Below are 15,447 nucleotides of genomic sequence, written 5' to 3' on the forward strand. Positions count from 1 at the left end.
CCAGGGTTACATACGTAACCTGAGACGTTCCCTTCCGGGAACTCTACACTGCGTCCTGAGACACTTTGGGGAACGAGGTATCAACGCCCCCATAATTTCCAAGGCCCTGCCCAGTTTTTGTCTGCTAGGCCAAGAGTGGAAAAGTTGTGTCTTGGTACACTTCAGCCTGGGAAACTTGCCAGGACATGAGTGATAATACATCTCTGTCTGTGGAGCCCACCAGACAAGAGGGAGAGAATGTACCTCGGCCCTCGGGCACACGAGGTTAGCATAATCCAGTGTCTGGAATACTTACCTGATGAGACACTATGGAAACTCCGCCTGGTGATCTTGCCAGGACGCGAGTGATAATGCATCTCTGTCTGTGATCAACCACCAGACAAGAGGGATAAATGAGCCTCGGCCCTCAGGCACACGAGGCTAGGGTTCTCAACCGCTGCCTGTCACAAGACCAGTGCAGGGGGAGAAAGGCTCCTCGGCCCTTGGGCACACGAGGAGAAGTGGTAGTCCTTTGTCTGCGCTACGGCCAGACCAAGAGGGACACAAGAAGTGCCTGGTGATCTTGCCAGGGCACTGGAATTCATCTCAGTCTGTGATCAACCACCAGACAAGAGGGATAAATAAACCTCGGCCCTCGGGCACACGAGGCTAGGGTTCTCAACCGCTGCCTGTCATAAGACCAGCGCAGGGGGAGAAATGCTCCTCGGCCCTCGGGCACACGAGGAGAAGTGGTAGTCCTTTGTCTGCGCTACGGCCAGAACAAGAGGGACGCAAGAAGTGCCTGGTGAACGTGCCAGGACACTGGAATACATCTCTGTCTGTGATCAACCATCAGACAGGAGGGATAAATAAACCTCGGCCCTCGGGCACACGAGGCTAGGGTTCTCAACCGCTGCCTGTCATAAGACCAGCGCAGGGGGAGAAATGCTCCTCGGTCCTCAGGCACACGAGGAGAAGTGGTAGTCCTTTGTCTGCGCTACGGCCAGAACAAGAGGGACACAAGAAGTGCCTGGTGAACGTGCCAGGACACTGGAATACATCTCTGTCTGTGATCAACCACCAGACAAGAGGGATAAATGAGCCTCGGCCCTCAGGCACACGAGGCTAGGGTTCTCAACCGCTGCCTGTCACAAGACCAGTGCAGGGGGAGAAAGGCTCCTCGGCCCTCGGGCACACGAGGAGAAGTGGTAGTCCTTTGTCTGCGCTACGGCCAGAACAAGAGGGACACAAGAAGTGCCTGGTGGACCGCCAGGACACTAGAAAACATCTCTGTCTGTGATCAACCACCAGACAAGAGGAACACAGGCCTCGGCCCTCGGGCACGCGAGGCAGGATATCACACTTCTCGCCTGGAGGACTGCCAGGTCGAGAGGGTAGAAATCCTTTTCCTCCATAGAGGAAAGCGCCTAAGCACCTCTAGGCCTAGCAATGCTAGGGCTGAAGGACGACTGAGCCAGGAGTGACTCTGAGGTCTAGTTCGTAGAATCTGACGAACGTTAGAGGTGAGGACCAACCCGCCGCACTGCAGATGTCCTGGATCGGGACACCTGCCATCAGAGCTTTAGAGGCTGCAATGCCTCTAGTTGAGTGAGCCTTGACTCCCATCGGGGATGGGAGACCAGAGGACTCGTAGGCAGTAGAGATGGCATCAATGATCCACTTACTGATAGTAGGCTTGGAAGCCGGGCACCCCCTCTTAGGGGGGCTGTAACAGACCAAAAGTTGCTCTGATTTACGCCACAGGGCAGCTCTGTGGACATAAGTGTCCAGTGCTCTTACTGGACACATTAAGTTATACTTCCTCTGGTCGTGCTCCACGAATGGAGGAGGGTAAAACGCTTGGAGCGTTATTGGCTGTGGTGTCGCTGATGGGACCTTGGGTACGTACCCAGCTCGTGGGTAAAGGAATGCTTTGGCCAACCCTGGGGCAAAGTCAATGTAAGAAGGGGCCACTGAAAGGGCCTGCAGGTCCCCGACTCTCTTGAGAGACGTTAGCGCCAGCAGCAGTGCTGTCTTTAGGGTAAGCATCCGATCGGAGGCCTCCTCCAGAGGCTCGAAGGGAGGCTTACACAGCGCCTCCAACACCACAGCTAAGTCCCATGTAGGGACTTTCGGTCTTGCACGAGGCCTCAGCCTGAGTGCACCGCGGAGGAAACGTGAGACCAGGGGGTTCTTGCCCACTGAAAGGCCGCCATGAAGGGCGTGGTAAGCCGATATAGCCGCCACGTACACCTTCAAGGTGGAGTGAGCTAACCCAGCGGACAAACGACTTTGCAGGAACTCCAGCACTGTACCAACCGGGCAGTGGACTGGGTCTAAGCGGCGTTCATGACACCATGACGCAAACAGGTTCCACTTTAGGCCATAAAGTTTCCTCGTAGAGGGAGCTCTGGATTGAAGGATGGTCTCAACAACCTCGGTTGAGAGACCAGCTTCTATGAGTTGTGCCCCCTCAGGGGCCACACCCATAACTTCCACTTCTCTGGGTGGGGGTGGCATATTGCGCCCCCAGCCTGAGAAAGAAGGTCGCTCCTGACAGGAATCTCCCATGGAGAGCCGTCGAGGAGGGCGATTATATCCGAGAACCATACTCGGGCCGGCCAGTACGGGGCTACTAGCAGCAGCCGTACTCCGTACCGGCGCACTCTTTCCAGAACTCCCGGGAGCAGAGCGATCGGGGAAAAGCGTACAGACGAAGCCTCGGCCACGTCTGTACCATGGCATCCAGTCCGAGAGGAGCTGGAGGAACTAGAGAGTACCAAAGGGGACATTGCGATGTCTCCTGAGTCGCAAAGAGGTCCACCTGGGCTTGACCAAAGACTCTCCATATCTGCTTCACCACCTGAGGGTGAAGCATCCATTCCCCGGGCCTCAGCCCCTGCCTCGACAGGACGTCTGCTCCCACATTGAGACGTCCAGGAATGTGAACTGCTCTCAATGAGAGAAGCTTCCCTTGTGACCACAGGATGATCTGGCACGCCAGCTTGTATACGGGGCGTGAACGCAGACCTCCCTGGTGGTTTATATAGTAGACCACCGCCGTGTTGTCTGTGCGGACCAGCACGTGACGGTTTCTCAGGTCTGGAAGGAAATGCTTCAGAGCCAGGAACACTGCCAACATTTCTAGGCAATTTATGTGCCAGGAGTGATGCTGGTCGTTCCATAGGCCTTGGGCGGAGCGGCCACTCATGACCACTCCCCACCCGGTGAGGGATGCATCTGTCGCTAGCGTGACGCGGCGGCAAGGAGCTCCCAGCGCTGGACCTTGTAATAGGAACCAGGGCTTTTTCCACATGACTAAGGCACGTAGGCAGCGCCGCGTGACCTTGATCTTGCGGAATGGGTTCCCCCTCGGGGAAAACCCTTTGGTTTTGAGCCACCACTGCAGTGGTCTCATGTGCAGCAGTCCAAGAGGTATCACGTTGGATGCAGCTGCCATAAGACCTAACAGTACTTGGAACTGTTTGACAGTGAGTAGCAGGCCTAGCTTGACCGCATTTGCTGCAGTAAGGATCGACTCGATCCGAGCAGGTGACAATAGTGCCTGCATCGTGGTCGAATCCCAGATTACACCTAGAAAAGTGGTTCTCTGTAATGGAGACAGCACACTTTTCTTGGCGTTGAGTCTCAACCCCAGCTTTTTCATGTGAGCAAGAACAACATCTCGATGTTGAGCCGCTAACTGTTCTGAATTGGCTAGGATGAGCCAGTCGTCTATGTAGTTGAGTATGCGGATGCCCTGGAGTCGCAGTGGAGCCAGAGCAGCATCCACACACTTCGTGAAAGTTCGGGGAGAGAGCGCTAGGCCGAACGGAAGAACTCTGTATTGGTAAGCTTTGCCCCTGAAAGCGAACCTGAGAAACTTCCGGTGTTGAGGAAGGATGGAGATGTGAAAGTATGCGTCTTTCAGATCTATCGTGACAAACCAGTCCTCGGACCTGATTTGAGACACGACCTGTCTGACAGTCAACATTTTGAACTTCAGTTTTCTTACTGAGAGGTTTAGCTGTCTGAGATCTAAAATGGGCCGCAGGCCCCCATCCTTCTTGGGAACAATGAAGTACCGGCTGTAGAACCCGGATTCTCTGTGTTGAGGAGGGACCACCTCGATGGCCTCCTTCCTCAGGAGAGTATTCACTTCCTGTTCCAATACCAGAGCCTGCTCGGGGCCTACCAGAGTAGGAAATACCCCGCTGAAAGGCGGCGGCTTGGCGCCGAATTGAATGGAATAACCTTTCTCTACAGTACGCAGGACCCACATAGAAATATTTGGCAGTAGTTTCCACGCTGCCAGAAATTCTACTAAGGGAACCAGCCTCTCGAGACTGGTCTCTGGATTTATTAGAGGAGCTAACTTGGTGACCTGTAGCAGCGAACTGGCAGGATGCACCTGAAGTGAGCGCTCTAGAGACCCCCGTGGGGGTGGCGAACTCTCTGGTTCCGCTACGTTTCCGGGCGGAAGGACCAGAGAATGATGTTCGCGGGAGACTGCCGCGCCCTGTAACACCGGCAGGGTTAGCTGACGAATCTCCTGAGGGCCCCGAAGAGAGGTGGTCACCGTACTCCTCAGAGGCGGTGAGGCACCTTACTCTTCGAGAGGGGCTGCCCTCATTGGCCCTGGGCCACGACCATCAGGGCCGTTTAGCCGCGGCCCTCTTAGACTGTAGGACGACCCTCAGGTCCGGCCTAGTCTTAGAGGACCCCGGCTTGGAGTGTTGCTGAGCCCGCCCTCTAGGCTTAGCCGGAGGGGTGCGGGTAGCAACACTCCTTTTCTGTGCACCCCGGTGCGAGGAGCTAGCTTGCGGCTGGGGCTGCTCCCGTCCAGCAGCCCCAGAGGAGTAAGTGCGGCGAGGAAGAAACCGCTGGAACGCCGCTGCCTGCCTGCGGGCCTCCTGGTGTCTGCTGACAACAGTGTCCACAGAGTCACCAAAGAGGCCAAAGGGCTGCAGGGGGGCGTCCAGGAGCGTGACCCTGTCCTTCTCCTTCATGTCGGACAGGGTCAACCAGAGATGCCTCTCCGCGGCCACCAAGGCTGCCATAGACCGCCCAATGGCACGGGCGGTCTCCTTGGTGGCGCGGAGCGCCAGGTCTGCGGTCCTGCGCATCTCTGTGACGCTCACTTCCTCACCGTCACTAAACTCCTTCAGCAGGTCGGCCTGGTAAGCCTGGAGCACAGACATGGTGTGTAGGCAACCACCAGCCTGACCTGCTGCCGCATATGCCTTACCCATCAGACCAGACGTGATCTTTAGTGGCCTGGTGGGTAAGGACGGAGCCTTCAAGGACGATGCCAGGCCGGGAGACAGATAGCTCGCTAGTGTCTGCTCGACCTGGGGCATCGCCCTGTAACCGTATTCCTCCATCCCCCCCACATTACCGTAGTAATCAGAGGTGAGGGAGAAGAGACGCGAGGAATACGGTTTTTCCCACGATCTCCTGATCTCTTTGTGGAGATCGGGGAAAAAAGGAAGGCTCCGTTTGGGAGGTGCTGGCTTTGCCCGCAGGAAGCGCTCATCGAGCCTGCTTCCCTGCGGTTCATGGTCTTGTGCTGGTGGCCAACTGATGTTGTGGGGCGGTTGTGGGGTGTCAACGCTCTCAACATCAACCTCCTCGGAGGAAGACAGAAGGAGCGCTGACTCCTCCTCTTGGAGGGAAGGAACCGCAGTGCGGGCTTCCTCATCCAAGAGGAGGTCATACGATCCGCTGGGTGAGGAGAGAGATAGGGGATCACCCGTCTCAACTCCCTCCAGCAGATCTACCTGCGAACCCCATGAGTGCAGCTGCCGCTCCGCCTCAGCGGAAGCGGGGCCAGACCCACGGGGAACGCTAGTGAAAGCCCCCTCCTCAAAGAGGGCTTTCCGGGAACGGAGCAACCGCAGCGGCATTCGCTCGCACTGCGGGCAGCCAACCCCCTCAAGGGCTGACCTAGCATGCTCCGCTCCCAAGCAGACCACACATAGATCGTGTGTATCCCCACCAACAATGAAACGTTGGCAGGGAGGGACACACTTTCTATGTGGCTGCTGAACCGCCTTAGAACGTGCGTTCTTAAAAGAACGTTTTCCCCCTGGCATTTTGCTCAAATAAAAGTAGTGCAAACTGGCACTAAAAAACAGCAAAATGCAGAACAGACAGACAATAACACAGAGCGCTCTCGCTGAATGACAAAAGCTGACGCCAGCTTCAAACGCACGTGCTTATATACTTCCTGGTCGATGACGTCACCGCGCCTGTGACCCGCCAATGGCGTTCCCCAAAGTGTCTCAGGACGCAGTGTAGAGTTCCCGGAAGGGAACTGTTAAGGAGTCTGCACCAGGTAGGAACGGTGAACGAAAATGTTCTGGAAAATGATTTCATGCCTCTCTGTGGTGGTACAATGAGGCATCTTTCCCTAGAGGATCTCAGATTTCTGGAGGGAGTGTAGATTCGTAGTAGTGAATGGAGGTAAGCAGGTGATGAGCCGGTGGCTGCCCTATATGTCAGCATAAGTGTCTTAAATTTGATGCGAGCCGCAACCAGTAGCCAGTGCAGGGATATAAAGAGAGGTGTGACATGGGCCTTTTTGGGCTCATTGAAGACGAGCCGTGCTGCTGCATTCTGAATCATTTGTAGAGGTCTGATTGTACATGCTGGAAGACCGGCTAAAAGAGCATTGCAGTAGTCCTGTCATGATCTGGGCTGTGGGTTTTCCCTCAGCCACCTGAGGTCGCTGTTTCCCTTTCCCTTGCACTGCACTTCCCTGATTGTTTACACCTGTCATGTCATTAGCAGCTCATTATCTCACACCTGTTCACAATTACTCAGACTATAAGAAACTCTCATTTCCCACTCATCATTGTGTCTGCATTCTCTCCGTATGTATGCCTCTGTGTTCCTGACCCGTGCTCTAGATCGTGTTTCTTGTTTTGTTCAGTTTTTGTGTTTAAAGTCGTTTTGACCTCATTGTTTCACGTGACAGAATGCAACCAGCCACAGTGGGTCCAGCGGGGGAGATGTCCTTCGAGGCGGCGTCGGCCGCCCGTTTCAAGACCATCTACGCCTGTCTGGTGGCGATGGACGCTTATAGCGCCGAGGCTGCGCGGGAGCGCTCCCGCTTTGCGGCGGGGGCGGAGGCGCTCTTCCGCGGGATGGCGGTGACCGCTCTCTCTGTTCCTGACGTGGCCGTGACTGCGCTCTCTGTTCCGGACGCGGCGGTCGTTGAGGCGGCTGTGCCCGAGTGGATGGCGGCCATCTACGCTCGTTGGGCAGCGGAGGACGCTCGTCTGGCGGTGGTTCCCGGGGCAGCGGCAACCGCTATCTCTGTTCCTGACGCGGCCGTGACCGCGCTCTCTGTTCCGGACGCGGCCGTGACCGCGCTCTCTGTTTCTGACGCGGCGGTAACCGCGCTCTCTGTTCCGGACGCGGCGGTGACCGCTATCTCTGTTCCTGACGCGGCGGTAAACGCTATCTCTGTTCCTGAGGCGGCGGCGTCCGCTATCTCCGTTCCTGACGCGGCCGTGACCGCGCTCTCTTTTCCGGACGCGGCGGTGACCGCTATCTCTGTTTCTGATGCGGCGGTGACCGCGCTCTCTGTTCCGGACGCAGCCGTGGCCGCGCTCTTTGTTCCGGACGCGGCGGTGACCGCTATCTCTGTTCCTGATGCGGCGGTAAACGCTATCTCTGTTCCTGAGGCGGCGGCGTCCGCTATCTTCGTTCCTGACGCGCAAGTGACCGCAATCTCTGTTCCTGACGCGGGAGTGAACGCCATCTCCATTCCTGATGCGGCGGAGAACGCTATCTCTGTTCCTGGCGCGGCGGTGACCGCTGTCTCTGGTCCCGATGCGGCGGCGACCGCTATCTCTGTTCCTGGCTCGGCGGCGACCGCTATCTCTGTTCCCGGAGCAGCGGCGTCCGCTGACGTTCCCCTGGCGGCGAGGCCGGCTCACGTTCCTCTGGCGGCGAGGCCAGTTCACGTTCCTCTGGCGGCGGTGCCCGCGGATGTTCCTCTGGCGGCGATGCCCGCTCACGTTCCTCCGTTACACGGGCCTGGCCCACCATCCCTCCCTCTGTTTTCACCAGTCCCCCGTTCCACCTCCCGCCAGACATTATGGAACGTCTGGTAGCCGTTCTGTAGAGAGGGGGTACTGTCATGATCTGGGCTGTGGGTTTTCCCTCAGCCACCTGAGGTCGCTGTTTCCCTTTCCCTTGCACTGCACTTCCCTGATTGTTTACACCTGTCGTGTCATTAGCAGCTCATTATCTCACACCTGTTCACAATTACTCAGACTATAAGAAACTCTCATTTCCCACTCATCATTGTGTCTGCATTCTCTCCGTATGTCTGCCTCTGTGTTCCTGACCCGTGCTCTAGATCGTGTTTCTTGTTTTGTTCAGTTTTTGTGTTTAAAGTCGTTTTGACCTCATTGTTTCACGTGACAAGTCCAGCCTGGAAATGACCAGGGCCTGGATGAGGAGTTGTGCAGCATGCTCTGTTAGGAAGGGCCTGATCTTTCTGATGTTGTGCAATGCAAACCTGCAAGATCGAGCAGTTTTAGCTATGTGGTCTTTGAAAGTCAATTGGTCGTCAAAGATTTCACCAAGATTTCTGGCTGTCGATGGGGTACTTGTTGATGAACCTAACAGGATGGAGAAGGCATGTTGTGGAGTTGGAGTGGCAGCAAAGACAAGGAGCTCAGTCTTTGCCAGATTGAACTGTAGGTGGTGTTTCTTCATCCATGCAGAGATATCCGTCAGGCAGCCTGAGATCCATGCAGCTACTGATGGATCATCTGGTTTGAATGAAAGATAGAGCTGTGTGCCATTAGCATAGCTACGGTAGGAGAAGCCATGTGCCTGTATGATGGGGCCCAGAGATGTAGTGTATATGGAGAAGAGGATGGGGTCCAAGAACTGATCCCTGAGGAACCCCAGTGACCAGTTGATGAGTTTTGGATACCTCCCCTCCCCAGGTCACCCTGAAAGACCTACCAGTGAGGTAGGATCTAAACCAGCGAAGTTGAGTCCCTGTGATGCCCAGCGATGAGAGGCTGGAGAGGAGGATCTGATGATTCACTGTGTCAAAAGCTGCAGATAGGTCCAGCAAAATAAGTACTGATGATTTGGAATCAGCTTTTGCACTCCGCAAGGCTTCAGTGACAAACAGTAGCGCAGTCTCAGTTGAATGGCCACTCCTGAACCCTGACTGGAACAACTGGTATGTTGTTCTGTGAGAGAAATTGTGTTTCTCGTCTGAGGTTTTCAATATCCCTACAGTTGTAGAATCAAATATAATTGTACACATGGTTCTGCATGAACCTACAGAAACTAAATGTTTTCAGATAAATTCAAAATTACTTTGTAGGAGAACATTTCATATGTGAAGTGAGAAGAAAGTGCACACAGTGTTCAAACATAGGAAATTATACCACTAACTTAAATAATAATAATGCTATTTTGTACAGTATTCCTTATCTAAACTGTTCAAATGACATATTCTGTTCCTGCTTATTTAAGGAGATGAGCCCACAGTCAATGAAGAAAGAAAGGAAGATGCTGCAACATCAAAGACTGGAGTAAAACATAGGGTGAGTGCACATTTGAAGTATCGGCTGTTATAATAAACTTACTGCACTGCTTACTGTAGTTGTTTATTTATTTTATTGTAGTTTAATTGTAAATGTGTTACTGAGCTCAAAATCTTTTATAGGTCTGAATATAAAAAGATGAACATAGACAAAATATTAGTAGATGATGGTAAAAAATATTGTAAATATTGAAATATTGACGTTTTCTGGAAGGTTCAGTTTTCAGTCGATATCAGTCATTTTCATGATAAATGTCAATTTTTTTTTTTTTTTTTTTTTTTTTTTTTGCTCCTAAGTGAAAGGTGTAAAAACCAGACAATTAAATTGTGGTTTTAAGATTTATTGTCAGAACATGACAAACAAGTTGTAATAAAAACTTGCGATTACAAGAAACATGATTTTTTCAGTAGGTTGTTTAATTCTTTCTTTCAACACCACCTGATTCCCATTTATTTTGTGCCGTAACTAGTAGTAAAGAGGTACAGATGATCTTTAAGAGATGATTCAGTTTTTTAGTTAATATTACATTCGGCAAGCTCTGGCCCTGACTTGACTCGTCTGCAATACAATGAACAAAAAATGTGCAAAACTTTAAAACCATTACATCTCTGTTCAACACATGAAAAGGAATTAGTACATAGGGGATCAGTACATACATAAAAATCTACACATCTGGAACCAATCATTAAGAGGAAAGCAAACAAACAATTTACAAGATTAAAATTTTCAAAGTTCAGTGTCATTTGCATAAAATTTAAGAATGGTCAGACTAATAAATAAATGTTTATTTGTTTAACAGGGTATTAATGACAACTTAGTAACAGAAGTCGGACCACATGAATTCCTACAACAAGAGACTGAAAAAATGTGTCTTATATTAGACAGACTTCATCTTGAAGTCAAGCACCGCAATAAACTGAGAACTACAGATGTTCTACAGTTAACTGCGCATTCATTACATTCACATGAGTCTTGTGATAAGGAGGAGCTGATTGAGACTTTCATACAAAAACTACTGATGATGAACTACAGAGCAAGATACATTAATGTTAAGGCCAATCAACAGCAGCACGCACAACAAAGACACAATGAATCTGAAGATCAGGGTGATGTTTTTGAAGATATTTTAAAAGATATGTCTCTATCAAACAAAGGAACAGTCCAATCTGACCTCATTCACTCGATGGACATTCAGATGGCTGTGTTTCATTGTGCTGATGGTTTCTTGAAGCAGCTGATGGTGACTAAACTGTCCCAGTGTCAGTACGCTCTGCCTCTGCTTGTTCCTGATCCAGTCACACAACAGATTGAGTTTCCTCTCTGGACATTCAGACAAATCAACAAGAGCTGGAAGATGAGAAACACCAACGATGAAATCATCAGTCAAACCCAGCCGATCTACAAGGCAGAAACTCCAATGGTGTCTTTCTTCAGGTTTGGCTCTGTGTCTTCATCCAAGTCTCAGCTGATGAACAGTCTGATCAATGAGAAACACAACACGTTCTTCCACAGGAACTGCCCAGGCAGCAGCAGAACCAGAGTCCTGATGGATGGAGTGGTGGAGATTGCCTGGTATTACCCCTCTGGAACAAATGATGATAAATTCACTGACTGTGTTGCATTCTGTAATCTACACGGTGATGCAGGAGACCATGAGAAACAGCTGCAGATCCTCACTGAAATGGCCTCAGTCAATGTTGTTCTTCTACCACGACTGGACAGGAATGACAAACATGCAGCAAAGATACAAAACCTGTACAGCAACAGAAAGCCTCTCATTTGTCTATTTACTGAGGATGAATCTGCTGTTACTGAGATAAGGAAAGAGAAATTCAAAATTGGTCTGAAAAACAGAAGTTATGCAGATGTATCTGAAGAACTCAGAAGAGTTATAAATGATTGTCTCTCAGAATCATCTTCCACTTTCAGACTTGAAGATGTGTCCAAACACTCAGACATTAGAGTAGATGAGGAAGATGACGATGACTGCAGAAGAGGAAGAGAAGCAGCACAGCAGATGATGAGTTTGCTGGAGAAGAAAGACCTAAGAGAAATAAAAAACTCATTTCTGCCTCATCAGGGGAAACTGTGGCATCAGTGGTGTCAGATGAACAAAGAACTACATCGACCTCGAGCAGATGAGACAGAATTGGAAATAATTAAAAAACAATCAGAAATTAAGAAAATCCGCCAACAGCAGCATGACTCTGACATCAGCAAGTTCATGAAAGTCTTTATTAATGAAATTCAATCAGATACTGCAAATAAAAAAATATATTTTCTAAAATGGTTTGAAATACTCATGGATGAATATATCTCTGCTGACCTTTCTGCTATACATAACAAATATGACCAAAAGTGGTCACTACTTGAAAGCCTGAAAGAGAATTATGATAAATCTGAGCAACTGATAACTGAACAAACTGAACTGGAGAGAATATCCGAGGAACTTCAAGCTGCAGCCTTTAGTTTGCAGCACATCATGAGGGAGATCGGTCAGATCTATGAATCATGTTCATCTGTGAACAAGAACAAGAAAGACCTGCAGGTTCACTTCTCTTCACTCCCGAGTCTTGCAGCAGAGATGATGATCTCTGGATTTCCACTGGAGCTGATGGATGGAGATGCTGCTCATGTTCCTGTGATCTGGATCTCTGCTGTTCTGGATCAACTCATCCAGAAACTGGGAGACCAGAGACTTTTTGTGCTGTCAGCTTTAGGACTTCAGAGCTCTGGGAAATCCACCATGCTGAATGCCATGTTTGGGCTCCAGTTTGCTGTCAGTGCTGGCAGGTGCACCAGAGGAGCTTTCATGCAGCTGGTCAAAGTGTCAGATGAGATGAAAACACAGATGAACTTTGACTATATTCTGGTTGTTGATACTGAAGGTCTAAATGCTCTAGAACTGGCTGGAAGATCAACAAGACATCATGACAATGAATTGGCCACATTTGTTGTTGGTCTTGCAAATCTGACATTGATCAACATCTTTGGAGAAAATCCTGCTGAGATGCAAGACATACTTCAGATTGTTGTTCAGGCCTTCATGAGAATGAAGCAGGTCAAACTAAATCCAAGCTGTGTGTTTGTGCATCAGAACGTTTCAGATGTCACAGCTGTAGAACAACTTAAGGAGGGAAGGAGACGACTGCAGGAGAAATTAGATGAGATGACAAAAATCGCTGCTAAAGAGGAAGTTTATGATGCAGAATATTTCAGCGATGTTATTGCATTTGATGCACGGAATGATGTGAAGTATTTTGCTCATCTCTGGGAGGGAAACCTACCAATGGCCCCACCAAACCCAAAGTACTGTGAGAATATTCAGGAACTAAAGAAAACGATTATGTCTCATGCAAGAAAATCTGATAAAATGATGCTGACAGACTTAAAAAGTTGTATTAAAGATCTCTGGGAGGCTTTACTAAATGAACGATTCATCTTCAGCTTCAGAAATTCTTTGGAGATTTCAGCCTACAGGAAACTGGAGACAAAATACAGCAAATGGTCCTGGAGTCTTCGCAGTGCCATGATGGAAATTGAGAACAAACTACACAACAAAATAGAAAACGAAACAATTCATGAGGTTGAAGAAGCTTATCTTCAAAGAGAACTGAAGACAACTAGTGAAGAAGTGAAAAAATTAATGTCAGAGTTCTTTGACAAAGACAGAGACAAAGATATACTGATTCACTGGAAAACATCATTTGAAATCAAAATCCAATATGTGCAGGAAAATATTGTAAGAGAAACAAAGAGAAAATTAAATGAGATTCTTCAACAGCTAGACTTAAAGAAAAAGATTGATGCTCAGAGGACACTTCATGAAAATACTCTCTATGAAAAGAGCAAAGAACTTGCCTTAAAACTCAAAGATGAAGCAAATGATGAAGAAACACTGAAGAAAGAGTTTGATTTGTACTGGGAACAGTATGTAAAGAAGATCATCACAGACACTCCTGAAATTAAACACATTGACATACTGATGGATTTAAAAAGGCTTCTTGGTGACATACATCAAGGACATTTCTCTCTAGACCACAGAAAAGAGAGCAGTGAAGACAATATTTTCAATGTGAAATTCTCTGAATATGTTATTATCAAAAGGTCAACAAAAAAACGCATTAGAGATGCTGTAATGGATTTAGGCCAAACAGCAAACACATCATTTGGACATGCTCAAACTTTGTCTCCAGAAGATAAAGACAAAATAAGATCATTAGTCACAGATGTTGCTCAAAAAATAGACTCAATGATTCAGTCGTTTAACATTTCAAAGATGGGCTACAACATCAGCTACATCCAACAGATCACAGATTACATCAAGAAGAGAGTAACAGAACATCAGGAAGGATCAGTAAAATATGTGTTCAAGAATGAATTCTTCATGAAATTGACTCTTTCCATCTGTGAGAGAGCAAACAAGATTATCACTGACCAACACAGATTGTTCAGAGAAGCCAATGATCCTGTTCTCTATTTGGAGAGAAAGAGAGAGGAGTACTATAGTATTTTCCAGAAATACTGTCATGGAGCTGCTTCAGCTGCCATATTTGGAGCGATCATCTGTCAGAAACTTAAAGAGCCCATTGAGCAGAGTGTGTACAAGAAGACTGCCATAGATCTGGCAGGTGAAATGAGAACAAACTGTGAATCACTGAATGGAAACCGATCAAATCTGGAGAAACACATCCTGAAGACACTGGCAGAAGAGGAGGATTTTGACAAATACATGGACTACATTAATTATCCCAGAGATCACTTCAAGAGTTTCATCAGAGATGAAGTCAGTCGGTACACCACTGATAATTTCAGTGTCAGTGTTTTACCCAAGATGAAGGAGAACATTAAACTCCTGCAGAAGAAGATCATGAAAGCAGCTCATGAATCTACTGAACATGTTCAAGTGAACAGAGGTGATGCTGGTTTGTGGTTGAAGAGTTTCACACAGCAGCTCTCAGATGAGCTGATCTTCTCTGAAAAAGACCTCAGTGGAGTCAAACATGATGATGTTGATGATTTCAACCTCCTAGAAGATGTGATAAGACAAGAACTTCCTTCTATAATGTCTGACATCAGCAGCAGTTTCAGCACAAATACTTTTCTACTAAAGCTGGACCATAAGTTCAGGCCAGATGAGCTTCTGATTGATCACTTCTGTCAGTGCTGTTGGGTTCAGTGTCCGTTCTGTAAAGCCATCTGCACTAACACCATAGAAAACCATTCTGGAGATCACAGTGTTTCATTTCATCGTGTTATTGGACTAAATGGAATATATTACTTCAATACAGAAAACCTGTGTACCCAAATGTGCACATCAGCAGTAGCAAGCAGCACTCTTTATTTTTTCCCTGATGAATCACGTAAAGTCCTCTATAGAGAATACAGAACAGCAGGTGAAGAATATGCGAAATGGAGCATCACTCCTGATCTCTCTGAACTGCCCTACTGGAAATGGTTTGTGTGCAGATTCCAGAAGCATCTGGAAAAACACTACAGTAAAAAATTTGCAGGACAGGGTAAGATCCCAGATGAATGGAGAAACTACTCTAAGCAGGGTGCTTTAGAGAGTTTGGATAAATACATTTAATTAAACAAGGTAAACAGGTTTTATCTCTAGAAGAATAAAAATTCAACTCGTCTTTCTTTTCTGGTCCACATGCTAGTATCTGTAAAGTGACTTCCACTTATATAGAATAAATGTTGGAACAAAATGCTTGAGTTATGTAAAAAAAATAAAGTCTTAAAGCATTATTATTTATTCTACTCTGTAAAACAAATATTAATTTGCTGTTATGAAAATCAAAAAGTTGTATTACAAAATAGTGCTTTTAACTAACTAAATGACAAAAATATGTACTGATGTAAATTAGGAGCTCTGCAT

General features: G+C 48.3%; 1 protein-coding gene across 1 annotated transcript; it reads left to right on the forward strand.

The window, feature by feature from the left end:
- The first annotated feature begins 10,428 nt into the window (after positions 1-10,428).
- On the forward strand, positions 10,429-15,153 carry LOC141331361 (interferon-induced very large GTPase 1-like). The gene has a single exon (XM_073836397.1). The coding sequence runs from the start codon at positions 10,429-10,431 to the stop codon at positions 15,151-15,153; it is 4,725 nt and encodes a 1,574-aa protein (XP_073692498.1).
- Positions 15,154-15,447: the final 294 nt, after the last annotated feature.

The sequence above is a fragment of the Garra rufa genome, chromosome 1, assembly GCF_049309525.1.
Source record: "Garra rufa chromosome 1, GarRuf1.0, whole genome shotgun sequence".
Taxonomy (NCBI): Eukaryota; Metazoa; Chordata; class Actinopteri; order Cypriniformes; family Cyprinidae; genus Garra; species Garra rufa.